The 20,493-nt window shown below is 41.0% G+C and overlaps 1 protein-coding gene across 2 annotated transcripts in view; it reads left to right on the top strand.

Moving 5' to 3' along the window:
* Positions 1-20,493, top strand: part of PPFIBP2 (PPFIA binding protein 2) — a 157,708-nt gene that overhangs the window by 47,968 nt on the left and 89,247 nt on the right. For both annotated transcript variants that reach the window (XM_021717324.1, XM_008067521.2), the window contains exon 3: positions 9,516-9,730. In XM_021717324.1, the coding sequence (XP_021572999.1) occupies positions 9,516-9,730 (215 nt within the window). The remainder of the gene's footprint in view (positions 1-9,515; positions 9,731-20,493) is intronic.

Genomic DNA, 20,493 nt, shown 5'->3' with positions numbered 1-20,493 from the left:
TCTTAAAATGAGGGCTAAAGATAGATATCATTAAAGAATAATGTTTCAGTCTACCTCTTTAAAAAACTTGACTCTTAGAATGTTTTGATTTCCATTACTGCTCCATTGTCCACATTATTTTTGTTTATATTCTAGTATCATCTTAGTTATATCCCCTAGACTATTGTTTTTTTAATTGAAAGCATTCATTTTATTTAACCAATAATTTTAACAACTTCTTCTTCTTTAATCTTTTTTCTTTCTTCTTCCTTCTTACTTCCTTCTTCTTGGAGTCACACTCTGTTGCCCAGGCTGGAGTGCAGTGACATGCTGATGGCTACAACAGTTTTGACTTGCTAGTCTTAGGCAATCCTCCCACTTCAGCCTTAAAAGTAGCTGGACTGCAGGCACACGCCACCATGGCTGGCTAATTTTTGGATTTATTGTAGAGATGAGGTGTTGCCAGGTTGCTGGTCTCAAATGCCTCTGCCTCCCAAAGTGCTGGGATTACAGGCGTGAGCCACTGTGCCTAGTTTTAATAACTTCTTTAATCATAGTTGTTTTTTTCATTCTACTTTTTTGGGGGTTGGTTGCATTTATTTCTTCCTTTAACATTCTTTCAGTAATTGTTTATCAGTAATAGGTTATATTAGTCATCATCTGAAAAATGTCCTTAAATATTCTTAATTTTGAGTGATAGTTTACCTTCTTAATTTTGAGTGATAGTATAGGCTTGGTAGCTAGTCATAGGTATTACTTTGTGGTCATAAGGACTCATTGCTGATAACAAGTCTGTTGACAGTCTATCTTCTATCTTTGGTTGCTTTTAAATTTCCCCTTTATTGGTGGTACTCTTCAATTTCACTGTGTTGTTTCTAGGTAGGATTTGTTTTTTTATCCTTCTTGGGACTCAATGTATGTCTTCAAACTGAGAGGACTCAAGTTTTTTATTCCAAAAAAAATATATAATCATTTTCTTCATTGCCTCTGTTTTATCCTCTATATTCTCCTGTAATTCCTAAAGAATTGTGTTGGACCTTGTCATTCTGTCTTTCATGTCTCTCTCTCTCTCTCTCATTTTTTTTTTTAGCAACATACATCTGGTTATTATTATTTTTTTTAAAGATGTTGGATACAATTCAGGGTTAAGTACATAAGTGGTCATCATACAGGTGAAGTTTGGGCCTCCTCTTTCATACAGGTGAAGTTTGCATCTGCCTATGTTGCATTCTGAGAGAATTCTTCAGGTCCCTCTTTCTCTCCAATAATTTTCTTATCTGCTGTCCACTTAATTTTTACTTTGATTGGCTGCATTTTTAATTTTGGCTTGTATTTAGTTCTTTTTCAAATTTTCCCATTCTTTTCTCATGCTTTCCTTTCTTTCATTAAGGTTTTTATTTCTTTCTTCCCCCTTTTTAATTATGTAAAACATATCATATAAGCCCAAATAGACAAATATTTAATCATGATATTAATGCATTGATTTAGTGGCATGAGTGTGTGTATGTGTATACAAACATATATATACACTTAGGTAATGTAATATGTTTATGAATATCTTGTCTCACTGGTACATTTTATGAAATAAATATATTTACATTTATCTCATTATGACACTATTTTTTGAATAATCATAGCATTCTAGAGCAGTTTTATAGCCTTTGGGGATGCTGATAAAATGCAGATTCATATTTGTAGGTCTGAGATGGGATCTGAGATCCTGTATTTCTCAAAAGCTCTCAAGTATTGCTGATGCTCATGTGGACTCCACTTTTTTTTTTTTAATATGAGAAAACAGGATTTATTGAGAGGACAGAAAAGCTCCTACAGTGGGAGGGAACCCAAAGGGGTTGCCTGGACTCCACTTTTAAGTGGCAAGGTTTTAGAGCACATCATCCTCACTTGCAAGTTGTTTAAATCCACCAATTTAAAAATTCACATAGATGTTGTCACCTGATATTTCTTATCATGCCAGAGAACTCCATTTGCATGATAAAAAGATTCTGTAAAAGTTTATCTTGTATGTCTATATGTCTGTATTGTACAACATATATACTTTGTATAAATGAAAATAGGCTCAGTTAGGTTGTAGTTACAAACAGTCCTAAAATGTAAGTAATTTGAAACACAAAGGTTTATTTTTTGCACACACTACAAGTTCCTCCCAGATGTGTGGAAAGCTCTGCTCCTTGTCATCTTCACTCTGGAACACTGGCAGATTCAGTCTCCATCATTGCTAGAGGCCAGGGCAGGTGAAAGAGATATGGGGAATTGCCTACTTTCTTCCAGAGTTGCACATGACTTCGAAGAAAGTAACTAACTTCAAGGGACAAAACCACAAGCCTACTAGTAGCGCGAATGTAGGAGAATCAAAATGTTCGAATAGCCCTAATGACTACCACATACATATTTATGTGCTTCTGAAAGTGATCATTAAACAGCTTTTAGTAAAATCCCATAATACTTGCATTTTATGTGGTCTTACCTCAAAAATAATTACTAAATCTATATTAAATGTTGGTTTTTCTCCTCAAAATAAAAATTCTCAGGTGACCTTTACAAGCATCAAAAGCTAAAACTGATTGAGGTGATCTACCAGTGGAATGGTTTCTATTTAGCTATCATTTTAGAATCACCTGGGAAACTTTTTATAACCCCAGGTCACACCTCAGACCAATTAAATTAGAATCCCTGGGGTGGAGCCCAGGCATCTTTAGTTTGTAAAACTCTCTAGGTAATTTCATTTTGCATTGAAAGTGGAAAACGCTTGTGCTGATCTATCTTCCCTAAAGAGTATTTTGTTCAAAATGAAATAATAGAATGCCCCCAAAGAGACATGTTTTTAGGGCTTGAATATAAACTGGATTACCTTTTTCTAAGTAATAATTTTAGAGAGAAAATCTTGCCTTCTGTGTAGGCATTTCCAGGGTTAATAACTTATTGTCTTTTTTATATTGTTCTTTCAATCTTAGTATTAGGGCACACATTTTCCTATTTGTTGTCTTGATTGTTCTATTTTGATTGGTCTCCCATTGTGGTTGTACTTTTTTAAAAATAGGAGATAATCATTTGCAAGGAGTGCATTGTTAAGTGTGGAAGTGAGCCTTCTGGGAGATTTTGCCTTTGCTGATCCTGGGCTTCAGGTGTTGTCCCATTCTGGATCATTCTGTGTGCTTGTGTGTTGATTTCTGGTTTGGGATTGTATTAGTAAGTGCACGGTAGAAAGTTAGCACTATACCTGTGGTAAGCAGGGGCCTGTAGGTCTGACTTCTTACGGGGTGTGTGTGAATATTTTATAAACATGTAAGGGGCTCCCTAGAACAATGCAAACTTCCCTGTCATTGGGTGAAATTTTCTCATATCCCTCTTTTTTTCTTTTTTGAGTTGGAGTCTCCTGTTGACCTGCTGGGCTCTGGTAATCCTTCCACGCAGGCTTCCAAGTAGCCAGAACTACAGGCGTGTGCTACCACGCCTGGCTATTTTTTTTTTTTTTTTTTAATTTATCATAGAGACGCGGTCTCGCCAAGTTGCCCGGGCTGGTCTCGAACCGGCGGGCTCAGGTAATCCACTTGCCTTGGCCTCCCAAATTGCTGGGATTACAGGCTGATCCATGGAGCCTGACCTCTCATATCCCTCTTTATGAAACAGGCGATACTTGGGGGTACTGTTCTTTTTGTAAAGGTCTCACTTTCAGTTTCCTGCTTTCACTTAAAAAACCCAGTCCCCAGGTCCTTCTTACATTTGGGTCTCTGCCCCTGGGCTACTTCAACGTCAGCTTGAATTTATTTCACTGTTAAGTTCTTTCCTTTGTTTCTAGTATCCAAGGTTTTTATTTTCTTTCAAGCTTGGCTCCACATTTAAAATATATAAATAAGGGTGTTATCTTTTTTCTTTTCTATTTGTTCATTGTGGGTAAAGGGAACTCCTGGCCAGAAGTTTCCCCCCTTAAGCAATGCATGTTTTTTTCTAGCATATCATGTGGCCTGCTCTGAGATTTTCTAAAAGGAATGTTCTGTGAAAATGCTACTAGATTCTCTCCGCCTTTCACTTATGCAATTACTAAGAGCAGGAAAACTGACCAGCAGCACAAGGAGGTAACTTGTCTGTGTTTACTTACTATTTCTTTCCCAAAGAAGAGCCTGAATTCTTTCATATTGTCTATAGGGACCTTCAAGGAACAAGAGGATCTAGAGTCCTGTGCAAACTAAATGTCAAACTCTCACTTTTATTCAACAAATTTAAAGTTTAAAAATAGGTTATAAAAGTAGTGAAAATTATTGTCAACATTTGTCTATTTCTTTTCTCTATATATGAATATATTTGTTTATGTGTATACATGTATATTTTTAAACTATTTTTGTACTAAATATTATAAAGCAAGTACTTCTCTATGTTATTAAGTTCTTGGACACTTGTTTTTTTACAGCTATATGAATTATATTCTCTGAATGTCTGAGAAGTTATTTAAGCCTTCACCTGTTTGGGGGCATGTTTTCATACTTTTTCACAGTTAAAATACTGCTGAGATCATTCTTGCATATTAATCTTTGACTATATGTCTTATTATATTTCCTTAGGTTAAATTTCTAGAATTGAAATATCTAGGTTGAAAGGTATCAGTATTTTTTATTGTATCTTGCCAAATTGCTTTTCAGAAAGGTTGGCCCAGTCTTTTTGTCTATTAATGGCATATTAGGGTAACCTTATTAACAGCATATGAGGTTGCAGACATTGAATTTCGTTGCATTTTTATCTTCAATTTCATGGGTGCAAAACTGAGTATCTTTTTATTTATTTTGGTTTGGGATCTCATTCTGTCACCCAAATTGGGGTGCAGTGGCACAATCATGGGTCACTGCAGCCTCAAACTGTGGGTTCAGGCGATCCTTCCACCTTAGCCTTCTGAGTAGCTGGGATTACAGGTGCATGCTACCATATCTGGCTAATTTTTGAATTTTTTTTTTGTAGAGATGTAGTCTTGTTGTGTTGCCCAGGCTGGTCTCGAACTCCTAGACTCAAGCAATTCTCCCACCTCAGCCTCACAAAGTGCTAGGATTACAGGTGTGAGCCACCATATCCAGATATTTTTTTTAGAGACAGGATCTCTGTCACCCAGGCCGGATTGCAGTAGCACAATCATACACACTGTAGCCTCAACTCCTAGACTCAAGGAATCCTCTTGCCTTAGCCTCCCCAAGTAACTGGAGTTACAGGCACGCACCACCATGCCTGGCTAATATTTTTACTTTTTATAGAGATGGAGTCTTGCTATGTTGCCCAGAATGCTCTTGAACTCTTGGTATCAAGCAATTCTCCTATCTTGTCCTCCCAAAGTGCTAGGATTACAGGCATGAGCTACCATGTCCAGCCCTGAATATCATTTTTAAATGTGCTATTTACTAGTGAGAAAATATTTTTTCTATATTTTTTACTTGTTTTTTGTTTGTTTCAAAATTGCCCATATACAAACCTTACGTCTATTTTTGGTGTGAGAAGTGGATTGGGACATTTTTCGTATTGACCTATAAAGTCTTTTTTTTTGAGTTGGAGTCTTACTCTGTCACCCAGACTGGAGTGCAGTGGCCACTCCTGGTCACCGCAGCCTCGACCTGCTGGGCTCCGGTGATCCTTCCGCCTCAGCCTTCCAAGTAGCTGAAATTACAAGCATGCGCTACCACGCCCGGCTGCTTTTTGATTTATTGTAGAGATGAGGTCTCGCTGCCCAGGCGGGTCTCGAACCCGCGGGCTCAGGCAATCCACTCACCTCAGCCTCTCAAAGGCGCGGGATTACAGGCTGAGCCACTGAGCCTGGCTATAAAGTCTTTTTTATTATCATTGTTACAAGTAGGTTTTACAGGCTATAATTTGTCTTTTAATTTTTGTTTTGATGTAAATGTTCCAGAAGTTAATTTTATGTAGATTTATTGCTATTTCTTGTTCAGTTGTTCTTCTGCCTATAAAATCTTTCTTTAACCAAATTTTGATCTGTCTTCTCTTTTTTACAGTTTAATTTTTTGCATATAATTATTATCTGTCTAGATATTATTTTTGTGCATGGTGTAAAATAAAGATTTTTTTTTCTGTAAGAGTAATTTTAGCAACATATTTTAGTAGTGCATGGCGAGTTCCCCTTGATTATGTTTCTCAGAATGTTCTTGGCTATTTGTATGAGTTTTTATTTTATTGTGTAAGAAATTACACCTAAACATAGCATTTAAAATAACAAACGTTTACTTTCACTCGGTTTCTGTGGACCAGAAGTTCAGGAGTAATTTAACTGAATGGTTCTAGCACAAGATCTTTCATAAGGTTATAGTTAAGATATCAGCTGGGACTACAGTCATTAGAAAGCTTGACTGGGTCTGGGGGATCCACTACCAGGATGGCTCACTCACGTGTCTATTGGTGGAAGGTCTCAGTGCTTTGATAACTGTTGACAAGTAGCCATAGTGCCCTCTCATATGGACTTTTCCATGGGGATGATTGTGTGTCCCTATAACATGGCAACTGGCCTCCACAGAGTGAGTGACCTGAGAGAGAGCATAAAGCAGGAAGAGTCACAGTGTTTTTTGATGACCTAGACTTGGAAGTAGCATCAGATCACTTCTGCTATATTCTACTGATCACACAGAGCAACTTTGATATAATGTGGGAGGGAACTATATACAAAGTATAAAATTAAGAGGTATGAATCACTGGGGATCTCTTGGAGGCTGGCTATCCATTTCTTTTTCTAAGAGAGGACATTTAGAATCATTATATCTCCCCTTGTGTGATGCCTTCCTCTTATTGTCATTTTATTTAATCCCCAAACCCAAGGGTAGCATTTGGAAATTGCTTCTTTCCTTAGTTTTCAGTCTTGTGACCATATCTGATTCTTAGACTTAAAATCAAGTGGAGGCCGGGAGTGGTGGCTCACACCTATAATCCTAGCACTTTGGGAGGTCAAGGTGAAAAGGATTGCCTGAGCCCATGGGTTCAAGACCAGCCTGGGCAACTGGCGAGACCTCATCTCTACAATAAATCAAAAAATTAGCTGAATGTGATGACGCACACCTGTAGTTCCAGCTACTTGGAAGGCTGAGGCAAAAGGATCGCCTGAGCCCAGTGGTTGAGGCTGCGGTGGCTGTGAGCATGCCACTGCACTCCAGCCTGGGCAACAGAGTGAGACTCCTACTCAAAAACTAAATAAATAAAGAAAACATAAATAAAATCACGTGGAGCTTATTGTCTGAGGCTTTGTTTTCACTGTCATTACCATTAGCTCAAAGACAAATTGTCACTCATATACTTATATATTGTTATCTTTTTTCTTCCTTCATCCAGCATTTATTGGCTACTGATTTCAATGAAGTAATGCAAAGAAATAGAAATTAAGGTTTTCTATGCATATACACACATATACCTTTAAAAATTGGCGCAGATACACATGGACTTCTATATGTACATGTTCTCTCTCTCTCTCTCTCTCTCTCTCTCTCTCTCTCTCTCTCTCTCTCTCTCTCAATACTAAGGAAGAGTTTCAAATCTTTAGAGCAAGGAGGGTTCCAGAGATAGGAAGAGACTCATGCAAGGCCACACAGTGATATAAAGGTAATAAAAATCTTGGTCTTTCTACCTGTCCCCCAGCTTGACTCATTTATCCTACATTTATAGAATATGTAAAATGTAACTGGATATCTACTTGTTTGAAATTAGAGTGTGTCCAGAATGGAGAGGAATTACTCAGCAATTATTTGGAGATTGGAAGTCTTGCTGCGTTTCTGTTTTTTCTTCTGAAGTTTAGCTGTGGCTCTTTCCAGTCAACTTTAAATTGGATTTGTAGGAGCCAGAGAGTGCTGAGCACACATCAGAATGTGGGTAATTGGGCAGTTTCCTGGCTCCCCAGAGCCACTGACTTGTTTGTGGATTGTGATCCATGATTCCCTCTGTCGTGCATTTTCAGAAAGCAAACTGGCAATCAAACAGTAATTGTTTCCGTCTGTGTGGATTTTTCATTCCCAAGACTGCCTGGCAAGGAGAAAATTGGCTCTGAGGAGAGTAAAGGGACCTGGAATTAGATGTCAGGCCTTCAGTGTACTGTGGATGTGGTGGCCCTCAACTCACATTTTCCAGTAGAGTCTTAATTTCAAATACTTTATTCTGTTGGCCTTATAAATAATCCAAGTGGCCTAGAAATTCCACCATCTAAATTGTATTTTCTAAAGAGTTTCTTACTGCTGAAAAAGGCACAGAAATCCTTTGTTAATCTGTTGCCACAGTTTTTATTTGAAAAATCGACTAATATACTTATGGAAAGAAGACTTTTGTTGTTGTTGTTGTTGTTGTTAAATGATGGGGTTTCCAAAGGCAAAAACTGTTGTATTTGGGACATATCAAATTAGAAAGCGCTGACACAATATCCTTGATCTCTGAGAAATTCAAGCATTCTTTTTAGCCATTCATTCAAGTATATGTGCCAGCATTTAGTCAGAGTCCTTTTCAGTGTCTACTGGGTGATGATGAGAACTCAGCTAAAAATGACACAAATCTGATCTCAGAGACTTCAACTTCATAGCCCATAATGGGGAGATGAGGCATGAATACATATAATAATACATATTTTAGAAGTGTGAGTATGTCAAAGGATTTAGAGATCTTGGGAAACTCCTAAAAGATTCCAGTTCACAAAACTCTCACCAAAATGAGTATAGTAATTGTTGTCTATTGCTGTGTGATAAATTAACCCAAAAATGGTGACTTAAAACAACCAACATCATTCATTTCTTTATAACTCTGTGATTTGGGTAGTGCTTGCCATGTATGGGTCAACCCTGTTCCGTGGGTGTCAGCTGGGGGCAACTCATCTGGGACTGAGGAACCAAGATGACTTCATTCACGTCTTTCCAGCAGGGTAACAGGGCTTTGTCACATGGTGCTTTAGGATTAAAGAGAAGAAGAATGGAAGCTTCCAGACCTCTTTAGGCCCAGGCCCAGAACTAGCACAGCCACTCTCAATGTGTTCTGTTGGTCAGAGCAACTCACCAGCCCAGTCCAGAGTCAAGATGCACCAGTCGAAGAGAGGTTTGGAATGCACATAAAAGAATGGGAGGTATTTTTGGTGGTCATCCATGCAATCTACTACATTAACGTAAAAGAAGACAAATTTATTCAGCTAAAAACTGAAGAATGGGATCTCATTGTCTTAACTAGCATGTTTTTGGTTACTGGTGAGGGCTGGCTGGGTGTGGGTACCCGTGGTCTATGTGTGAGCTTCCTATGTTGGTCTCAATGGGCACAATCACCCGCTTCTTCATGTCTCTTTTACTTCATTCATTTTAGGATTAGACAGGGGATTTCTGCAAAATTTACATTGTGAGTGATGTGCTGAGGCCCAAGTGGCCTTCCAGGTCTCTGTCCTGTCCCTTTCATCTCTCTCTTATTTTTTGTTCTTTTTTTTTTTTTTTTTTTTTTTTTTTTTTTTTTTTTTTTACTACCTTTGCTTTTTGCCATGTGTGTGCCCTCCTTACCGAGATCCCCGCCTCTCTCTTTTCCAGGCACTAAAACAGGTGCAGATCTTAGTGATGGTACTTGTGAACCTGGAGTGGCTTCCCCAGCCTCCTACATGAACCCCTTCCCAGTGCTTCATCTCATCGAGGACTTGAGGTTGGCCCTGGAGATGCTGCAGCTTCCTCAGGAGAGAAGAGCCCTCCTGAGTCAGATCCCTGGGCCAACAGTTGCCTACATGAAGGAGTGGTTTGAGGAGAGTTTGGTGAGTAGGCCCATGGCCAGATTGGGAACCACTGGGGAGCATAATTTCACAGCCCATGGAATGTCACCGCTGAAAGGAACTGTTGACTCATCTGTACACCTTCCAGCCTTTCATGCTTCCCATCCAGCTTTGGCCAGCCCCTGCTGGGTGGTCCTTCCCAGTCAAGCAACTTAAGCGACACACTCTGCCACCATGTGGTCTACAGTCCCTCTTTCCCGAGAAGAGGAAATCCAGGACTAGAGAAGAGCAAACCCTTACCCAACCCCAGGATTACATGTATGGCTTACTAAGTTATAATCTCTGGCTAGGGTCTCTACCCTCAGCTGAGTCACACTTATCCTTGTTGTTTGTTTTTGTTTTTTTGCCACAAATGAAAGCCTCGTTACATCATTCATTTCTCTGCCCCTACTCCCTGCCCTAGAACTACTTCCTGCCTGTAGTGTGGAATGCAGATTTGCTAACTCATCTCCTGCTGTCTCTAGGTTAAGCCCACAGACCTGCTAGTCACTAGGGGAAACAGATGGATAATCAAAACTATAAATATATTATGGCTTTGGTTACCTATCTGCTTCCTCGTGGAGATAAGCAGGTCAATTTTAAGAGACTAGTGATATCTAGGAATGGCTCACTAAGGAGGTGGTCTGGGATGTAGCCAATCAAGGCCCAGATGGAGGACACTGGGAAGCCAGTGGAAGTGCATGATTACATACATTGAGTTTGAAGATGTGGACTGAGATGCAGAATTCTGAAGCTAGAGTCCTGCAAACCAGACTCAAAACTGAAAAGTAGGCACAGAGGTGGAAAAGCAGGAACAGGAGCACTAAATTGGGAGGAAGGGGTTGATGTTGGAGACTACAGGCCAAGGAGGTTGAGACACGCTTGTCCAGAGGCCTAGTCACTTGTGATTAGACAGACTGTGTCCCAGATATCCTACCACACTTTCTATTTAGGAGGCCTCTGTCAACACAGTCTCATGTCCATGCCTTTCTCTGAACACAGAATAATCTTTATTATATCCATTATACACGTTAGTCAATATTTTCATTACATAGGCTGTCTGCCTAGCATTCCATGTAATAAACCTATACCAGATAGACAGAATAATGGCCCTTCAAAGATGTTTATATACTAATCACTAGAATATGTGAATATGTTACCTTAAACACCACTGGGAAAGGTTGCAGATGAAATTAAGATTGCAAATCAGCTAACCTTAAATAGAACGAGTAGTCTGTATTATCCAGGTGGTAAGCCCAATGTAATCACAAGAGTTCTTATAATAGCCTTCTCTACTGTTGTCTGAACCCTTTTTTTAGACTGTAGAGCCTGATTTTATATGCTTCCTCTCAGCTCTGCTCAGGACCTTACATAACCATGAGATTGATTGAAGTGTCTTCCCAAACAAAAGCCCAGTCTGCCAGTTGGACACAAAATAGCTGGTTTTTATTCCTCACTGTACAGTTCACAATGACTGTGAATGTTCCTTAGTTATCTTGTGTGCATGTACCTTAATTTATGTGACCATTTTTCTAATACTGACATTTTGATTATTTTTCATCTTTCTCAGTAAATGACATTGCTGCAGTGAATATCTTTGTGCAGATATATTTGATCTTATCTCTAGATATTTCCTAAAAGTAGAATTATAGAGTTCAAGTAGATTTACCATAAAATATAGAATATCCAGTTAAATTTTATTTTAGATAAGCAATGAATAGTTTTTATTAAGTATGCCCATGCAGTTTGCTATATCTGGCAACTCTAATTCAAAGGAATCACTGCCTTTATGCCTTTTGACACATTTTTCCAAATAACTTTTCAGAGAGATTTTACTATTATTATTATTATTATTATTATTGTCATTGAGTTGGGGGGATCTCACTTTGTCACCCAGGCTAGAGTGCAGTGGCATGATCATGAATCACTGCAGCCTTCACCACCTGGGCTCAGGCAACCCTCCCACCTCCTGAGTAGTTGGGACAACAGATGCCTGCCAGAACACTTACTATGTTGCTTAGCGATGAAGTCCTGCTATGTTACCCAGACTGGTCTTGAACTCCTAGGCTTAAGTGATTCTCCCACCTCAGGGTCCCAAAGCACTGGGATTATAGGTGTGAGCCACCATACCCAGTCTCATTGACAGGGTTTGATGTGAACCTATCACACTGCATCCTAATCAACATACAATTATCTTAATATAGTTAAGATTAAGAAACAGTTTTACTCTAACTTCTTAGGAGAAAATGTCTTCCTGTCATTTTTTGCATTTCTTTGTTTAGCAGAAAGGCTAAACTTTTTTTTATTAGGTTATTCATATTTATTCTTTTGTATTATCTCAAAACTTTTGATCTCATATCCTATTTGAAAAAAAGTTAATTCCTCATATTCACATAGCAGTATTTTGCTAATATATTTAAATTATAAAAATGCCCCAAAATAGAAGATTAAACTTTTTTGTTTGTACAAATGTATGGGGTACATGTAAAACGTTATCAACATATGTATAATGAGTGATGATCAAGTCTGGGTATTTAGGGTATCCATTGCCTGCCAAAATAGAAGGTTTTTAAAGGATAGATTAGAAAATAGTTCTCATATTTTTTCCCTCATACATCCCAGAAATTACCTTAACCCCCTGGGTAGGGTTATCCGGCCTTAGTCTATTCATATTCTGTGCTATTTATTAGGATTTTAGTCCTTTTCTTAACTATGTGAATGAATATTTATTAATCCTTTATTTGTGGCATATAATTTCCTCACTTTGTTTTTATTTTATTATTATTTTAATTTTTTTTTTTTTTTTTTTTTTTTTTTAGTTAAGGTCTTATTCTGTCTCCCAGGCTGGAATGCAGTGGCATGATCATGGGGCACAGCAGCCTCCAACTTCTGGACTGAGGTCTGGTTACTTTTATTTTTTATTTTGGAAGAGACAGTTCTTGCTATGTTGCCTAGGTTGATCTCAAACTCCTGGACTCAAGCAATCCTCTTGCCTGGGCCTCCCGAAGTGCTAGGATTACAGGCCCAGCCCTCATTTTGTTTTTAAATGATGTTTATGGTGGTTTTGGAAACAGAATTTAAAAGATTATAATTAACTCTATCAGTCTTTTTTGTTTTGGTTTCTTGTTTTCCTTGTAGCCCTAGAAAGGCCTTTCCCGGCCTCAGGTTAAATAACTATTTACCTTTATCTTCCTTTAGTAAGTTTATGGTTTGATTTTTTTTTTTTTTTTAAGCAGGATTTATTGAGAGGACAGAAAAGCTCCCATAGTAGGAGAGGACCCAAAGAGGTTGCCTCTGTGGTTTTATTTTTATCTCATGGATAGCTCTAGTTCATCAACAATATTTTTAGTGTGTGATATAAAAAATGAAAACTTAAAAAATATTTTTTTGGAAGTTTATTAAAAAATATTTTTGATCCTAAGGCAGTTGACATGGTTGTTGGTTTTTGCAAGATACATTGCAGGAAGCAGCTTGTATTCAGATTTGCAGTTCTGTTTTAGGGTTATTTACAATGGTTTTAAGGAATGCCTTCCTTTGGAAAGATTTTCTGAAAAGTGATTGCGTTCATAAATCTCTTAGAGTAATTATGGCCATCGGCAACCTACGAATGGTGTACTTTTAGGGGGTCAGAAGTTCATATAAACATTCTAAGACATGAGGGATGAATGTTAAGGCTTTAATTCTGGACAGAGTTAGCCTGTGTGTATTCTTGATCTTGCAGACCTAAAGCCATTTTACAGTCTAGCTGAACATACATTCCATGCCAGGTCTTAATGTGTATGGAAATAGAATTCAGAGCAGTGGACAAACTCATCAGGTGTTTTAGGTTGGAACTTTTAGCTAGAAATCATTGCCCCTCACATTTTGGTCTATGGCCCAGCAGCTTTGGTATCCCCTAGCACCTTGTGAGAAAAGCAGAATATGGACCTCCACACCTACTGAACCCTTTCCAGGTTGTTCAAATGCACATTAAAATTTAAAAAGATGCTGGGCGCAGTGGCTCAAGCCTGTAATCCCAACACTTTGGGAGGCCGAGGCGAGAGGATTGCCTGAGCTCAGGGGTTCGAGACCAGCCTGGGCAACTTGGTGAGACCTCGTCTCTACAATCAATCAAAAAATAAGCTGGGCCTGTATTTCCAACATCTTGGAAGACTGAGGTGGAAGGATTGTCTGAGTCCAGCAGGTCGAGACTGCGGTGGCTGTGAGCATGCCACTGTACTCCTGCCTGGGACAACAGAGTGAGACTCCAAATAAAAAAAAAAAAAAAGATCAATAACAACAAAAAATAATGAATCTTCAAAAAAAAAATACTTAAGAAGCACTGCTTTAAACCATAGAGATTCACTTAAATTATTTTTTAAAAATCACATATGGATTAGGATTGGAACTGGAACTGTCGAGGCAGTTTGAAAGATTAAGCAGGACTGACCAGTGCCTACCCATTCACGATGTCTGTGTATCCCTTGCATATTTGCTCTGTTCTCTGTAGACACTCTGGCTTGGTCATATATTCAGTTTCTGCTTTGTCATAACATTGATCTGACATGGTCTGACTCCGCCTCCTGACATCACTATCAGTTGGGAGACTTTCTCCAATAAAGTGGTATAAACAATAAGGAGATTTATATACCACTAACAAGATATCCAGAGAATGGGCAGTGCCAGGGTTAAATCAGTGTCTGGGTGACCTCCGGGGCACTAGTTCTTCCCATCTTTCTGCTCTACCAACTTCAAAGGGTTAGCTTTTGCTCTGGTGTGTTTTCTAACAGTGGCAAGATGGCTGCTGAAACTCCAGGCAACATGTCCTCACACAGACACAACTGTACAACTGTGTCCAGAGGTAGAGAGAAGTTTCTTTAGTATACGATTTTTTTTCCAATCAGCAGGGGAAATCTTTCTTTGCAATTCTCCAGCAGACTTTTCATTTAGTCCCAGTGGCCAAAATGCTCACATGTGCATACCCTAGCTGCAAGGGAGGCCAGGAAAGCAAATCCTGGAACTTCCAATAGCCATAGTGGGAGTTGACCTCTGCCACAAAAGAATGAGGATGGAACGAGGGAAAATGAATGGCCCGTAGGAAGAACTCAGGGTGACTGCCACAAACATCCTTTAGGTTTGAGATTATTCTTGTTAACTGACAAATTCTCTGCATATTTTCTTTATGTATTTTCTTTATACATTACAATTTCTAAAGAAAGGAACCTGCTTGGCCTAGCTTATGATTTTTAAGCTAAATTCTCTATGCCCATGAAGAAATCATTAAGTACAAAAAAAAAATTAGGAATTAAGACTTTTAATTTGTGCACATCTATGGATGAGCTGCCCTTGTATCAGGTGTCCCGTCCTCTCAAGGGATAGTCAACTGTGGCCAGAGGGAAAGGATTATGTGGTAGGAAATGTGGTCTTGCATTGTTGCTGTGCATCAGAACTGCGGATTTGGCACTGTGGCACCTGTGACCCACAAAAAAATAAAAGATAAAATAAAAAAATAGGCTGCTAAGAGGAGAGTATTAGATGTGGGGGAGTGGTTGGTGACTAGAATAGAACAAATAACAGATCAGTCCTGGGCCTTCCTTTTACAAGAGCTGACAATTTAGTTAGGGGACTCATCCTAGAAAAAGTGCTACATACCTCATTGCTGAATATCACAATGGTCACCTTCAAAGTACTCCCCTTGGGAAGTTGTACACTGATGCCAGTGCCTAGTCCACTAATCAAAGCAATTTTGGAACACTTTTTCTGGAATGGCCGTCAGAGCTGTTGTCAGATTACCCATGGTGTCCTGCGTGTCATCAAAATGTCTTCCTTTCAATATTTCCTTTATCTTCAGGTAAAGAAAAAAGTTACTGGGGGCCATATCCAGGTGAGTAGGGAGGGTTCCAATACATTTATTTTTCTGTCTAAAAACTCCCTCATAGACAGTGCTGTATGAACTGGTGCATTGTCGTGATGCTAGAGCTCCTTCAGGACCACTTTTTTTTTTTTTTTTTTTGAGTTGGAGTCTCACTCTGTCGCCCAGACTGGAGTGCAGTGGCCGCTTCCGGCCACCGCAGCCTCGACCTGCTGGGCTCTGGTGATCTCTCCACCTCAGCCTCCCGAGTAGCCAGAATTATAGGCGCACGCTACCATGCCCGGCTAATTTTTTGATTTTATTGTAGAGTTGAGGTCTCGCCTGCCCAGGCGGGTCTTGAACCCGCGGGCTCAAGCAATCCACTCACCTCAGCCTCCCAAAGGCGCAGGATTACAGGCTGAGCCACCGAGCCCGGCTAGGACCACTTTTTGTACACACGTTTCTCATGTCAAGATTTTCAGTTAGGATTTTCCTAACTGTTTCATTATCAGTGTTTACTTGGTCTGCTGTGCTTCTCACAGACAGCTAATGCAGAATTTGACAAATTTTTGCAATGTTTTTGTCAATTCTACTCCTTACTGGCCATTCTGACTTCTTTTGATCAGTGACTCTTTCTGTCTCCTCAGAAAAATGTTTATTTCATTTGCACACTGCCGTTTTCTTCAGGGCATTATCCCCATAAACTTGGACTAACATGTCCCTGATTTTACTTCCACTCTTGCCAAGTTTAACAAGAAATTTAATGTTTATTTGTTGCTCTAATTCAAGCTCCAACATTCTTGCAATGACAGCTCTGATGGCCGTTCCAGAGAAAAGAGTTCCAAAATTGCTTAAACAGGTGAACTAGACGCTGGCATTGATACATAGCTTCCCAAGGGGAGTACTCCAAAGGTGACCCTAGAGATATTAAGCAACGAGATGTGTAGCACTTTTTCTAGGATGAGTTTGTGAACTTAATTGTCAGCCCTTGTATGTCTTGCAAGGAGTGGACACTTCTGGTCCCATTGCTTCATCGCAGGCAGCTTTGTTTCCTTGAAATGAGGCTATTTGCTCCTCAGCTGCATCGGCAGAGTAGATACCATCTGTGCCAGTGTGGTCAGCAGCTGTAGATGCGCTGTTGGCCAGGACTCTGCCTGGAGATAGGTACATATAAGCCAGACTCATCCTAAAGCCCAAGTGGAGCAGACTGCCTAGGATCCAGGAAGGGTTTCCAGCTCTGGAGCATAAACCAGCGTCTTGTCCCTTGGCAGTAAGTGTAACAAGGAGAAGTGGGCTCCAGGTGTGGAAGAGCAGGTGTCAGGCTCTCTGAGCAGGGGAGACCCTCTGGGGCCTTGATAAGGTAGGGAACAGAGGGTCTGGATTCCCTTTGTCTGGGAATGGTATCTTTCCCAGAGAGTTGGTGGATGAGGTTCTTGTATAAGGGGGTTTCTTGGAGTCTAAGGTAAGCTGTGGTCTGGCCTGCAGAGAAGCATTGGAGGGCTGTCCCGCACTTAGTGCTGCAGAGCAGTGTCACCCTCAGGAGGTGGGAAGGTCGTCCTTTATGTTTAGCAGACAGGGCCAAGTCAGGGTCAGTGATGGAGGATGGAGTTGAGGCCCTGATAGAAGGCTGAGGCACCTCTTGCGATGGGAATGGAGCCAAGTTCCAGGAAGGGAATAGTCATCGCCTCCTCTGTCTACGGTGGTGAAGCGTAGGATGATGCCCTCGGGAGGGTGTGACTGTTTCAGGTCAGAAGTCCCATAACCCCATCAGGTGGTCCCAGTGGCCAGAAAGGAGAGAGAGAGATACTCATCAGTGACCCTGACATGTACCTAGGCCAGAAGGAGCTGGTACTACTATGATCACTTCCAGAATTTTGGCTGTATCTTAAGAAGGACTTCCTGGAGTCTGGGAAGTCCTATCCCTCCACACCTGCTTGACTTGGGTGCCTGGAGGTTGCTTGGGTAGATTCAGGGCTAGACTATGTGGTGGCGCCTATAGAGAGGTTGACCAGCCAGATTCAAATGGGCTCTACAGGGCCAGGGACAGCCAACTAGCTTGGGGGAGTAGACCCAGCCTGGTACACAGGGTGTTTATTAGGTGCACTGTGTCCCAGGTCTTTGGGTGATGCCCAAGGACACTAGAGCCAGAAGAGTATGGTAAATATATAGAGTAGCCATACTACAGGGGCTTCTCTAACAGTGTGATTCATACATCTCCCATCTCCTCATCTGCTGTTTAATACATTGATTGTGGGCTAAGGAGATTCTTGGTGAAGGTTCAAGATGAAGTCAGATGAAGGGCAGCAGTTGAAAGCAAATCAAGGCAGAGCTCAGGCTCCAGGGTGAGGGACAGCAGTTAGCAGAGAACCTATAGAGGGGCTGTACTCTTGGCCCCTCTTTGGAACTAGGGTACCTGGAATAGGCTTGGCCACCCAGCAGGAAACCAGGGTTTATTTTGCAAGGTTGCAGGTATCCTGGTCGGTGCACTTGGGCAGGTGAAAGCAAACTGATCCAGGATGAGGGACTACAGGAAGGAGTTAAAAGGCCAGGGCTCTGTCTTGGCTCTGCCACTCACTCATATGTGGCTTTGGGCGAAACTCTTCTTCACTCCTTGGGCTTCAGTTTCCATACTGGAAATCACAGCTGAGTTGGACAGTGTCTGCAAGATCAGGCCAACCATCCCAATCCTGCAGTTTGTTCCAGGGGCTCTACTGAGTGGCCTCTTTGTAAGCATCACCCTTTGCCTCCTTCAGTTCTACACCTCTGGGTTTCCAAAGTGGAGACAGACTATAAGTCTATGTGTGGCTGCCGCTATGTCAGGACTCGACAGAGGTGAACATCTGAAGAGCAGTGGAGAGGCAAACCTGTTCACCATGTTGAAAAGCCAGAGGAGTTGGCCTCCTGAATGGGCAGCTTCTGCTGGGCCCAGCTAGGCTGGGAGTGAGGCCCCATCTAGCGAGTCTGAGATAGCCCACCAGTCTGCTCAGATGCCCTGTCACCTTTTGAACTAGACTCTTAAGAAACAAAGAGATCAGCCCAGGCAGAGGGCCTGGCTCCTGCCATTCCCAGCTTCAAACCACCTTGTCATAGACGGTGGCTTCCTCAGCTCCCAGCTCCTCAAACAAAGCCCATGCCTTCCTGCCAAATTCTGCTTGCAATCTTTCATTCTGGCCAGAGAGGCAAATCTGTTTGCCATATTGAAAAGCCAGAAGAGTTGCAGAAAAGGTGGGGAGAAAAAGCTGTTTTATGAATTATAAAATATGAGCTTAAGTTCCTCTTGCCATGTGACTCATTTCTGTATTTTCATTCTTCACCCAGGGCAGAGGACAAAGACAGGTCTGGATATATATGTGTGTGCCAAACATTTTCATGTTGAAAAGTTACAGAGAGAAATTTTGTAGAAAAACCTTTCCCCCCAGATTTTAAAAGAGAGAAAGGAAAATTTGGTGCTTATTATTATTATTTTTAAAATAGAGCCTGTGTGAGCTGCTTTCCAGCATCCCGTGTGTGTTTCTGGCCTCCCCCTGTGACAGGTGTAACTTGAGTGAGAACTGAGGAGGGAGCAGGTGTCAGCGTTGGCTTTCTACACTGAGTTCCCAGAGGATGCCTGTCCTGGGCAGGCCTAATGGCAGGACTAGCCATGACTCTTTGTTCCTGTGCAGTGCTGGAAGAAGCCACTAGATGGGAGTCAGGGACAAATGCTGGGAAGTCTAAATCCCAAAGAATAAAGTACAGTATGGACTTTATATAAGGAAACAGCTCTCTCTTTTTTTGTCTCTTTTAGATTAGAAAGGTGACATAAGCATTTCTCATTAGTGGAGCTGCTTAAGGAATAGTGTACCTGAATCTGGCAAAGAGAGTTCTTTCCCATTTTCCCTGGAAACCAGGGACAAAGGGCAGGCAGGGGGAGGAATTGTTTGGGGTGGAGAGAAGACACAAGAAGGACTGGTCCTGGGAGCATAGAGCTGACCTTCCATCACAGATGGTGAGGAAACTTCTCCAAACTCCTCAACTTTGTGCCTTTTGCTGGGGCACTAGTAGGCCTTTCCAGAAGGCATTTTCTGGCCCAGTGAGGCCTTCTGTCCCTTGGGGGATTTTTGAATGCCTTTTTTCCTGGCACAGAACCCTAGATGGGGGCTTCCAGCCACTGCAAATTTAGAAGTTTTAATTTTCCTGGATTTTGATTTTTTCCTCCCAAAGTAAATTTACCCTACTAAATTCTAGTAATCTGCCTTCTTTCAGACCTAACCTAAATAGAGTATTTCAGCTCTTAAGAACCACTGTTTATAAATGACCGAGACTATGCAAACACTGGTGAAAGAGCAAATAAATTCTTCCCCATTAAATTTCCTGCCTCAGGCCCAGGGGCCATGGGGAGTGATGTTGCCAGGTCAGCATAACTTGAGGTCTGAGCATGTAGACACCCACTTACCCTCTACCCGCAAAGAAGACCTGTCAGAGCCATACCACCAGGAGCCTTCTGCCCTTTCAGACATTTGCTAGTGGGCAGGCAGGCAGTCAGGCTCCAGAGATGTATGCTCCTAGGCAAACTTGTTCAGTACCCTCTGCTACAAGAAACTTCTGAAAGTGGTTTCCTAACCTTTTCCTACTCCAAGTGTGGTCCTGGGACCAGCAGTATGAGCATCACCTGGGAGCTTGTTCATGGTGCACAATTTTGGGCCCCATGCCCAGCCTCTAGGATCAGAATCCACATCTTCACCAGAATCCCCTCCAGCCCAGGGAGTTCACTGTAATTGGAAAGCATTGTTCTAACCCAGGGGCCAGCAAACCATAGCCTGTATTTGTCCTACTGCCTATTTCTTATGCCCGTCAGCTAAGAATGACTATTACATTTTTCAGTGATTGAAGACAAATCACAAGAATATTCTGTGATATTAAAATGTTATAAAATTCAAATTTCAATATCCATAAATAA

This window comes from Carlito syrichta, unplaced genomic scaffold, assembly GCF_000164805.1.
Source record: "Carlito syrichta isolate Samal-C Ts95f unplaced genomic scaffold, Tarsius_syrichta-2.0.1 Scaffold309682, whole genome shotgun sequence".
Lineage (NCBI taxonomy): Eukaryota > Metazoa > Chordata > Mammalia > Primates > Tarsiidae > Carlito > Carlito syrichta.
Note: the sequence above shows the minus strand (reverse complement) of the source record. Positions and strands in the feature narration are given on the sequence as shown.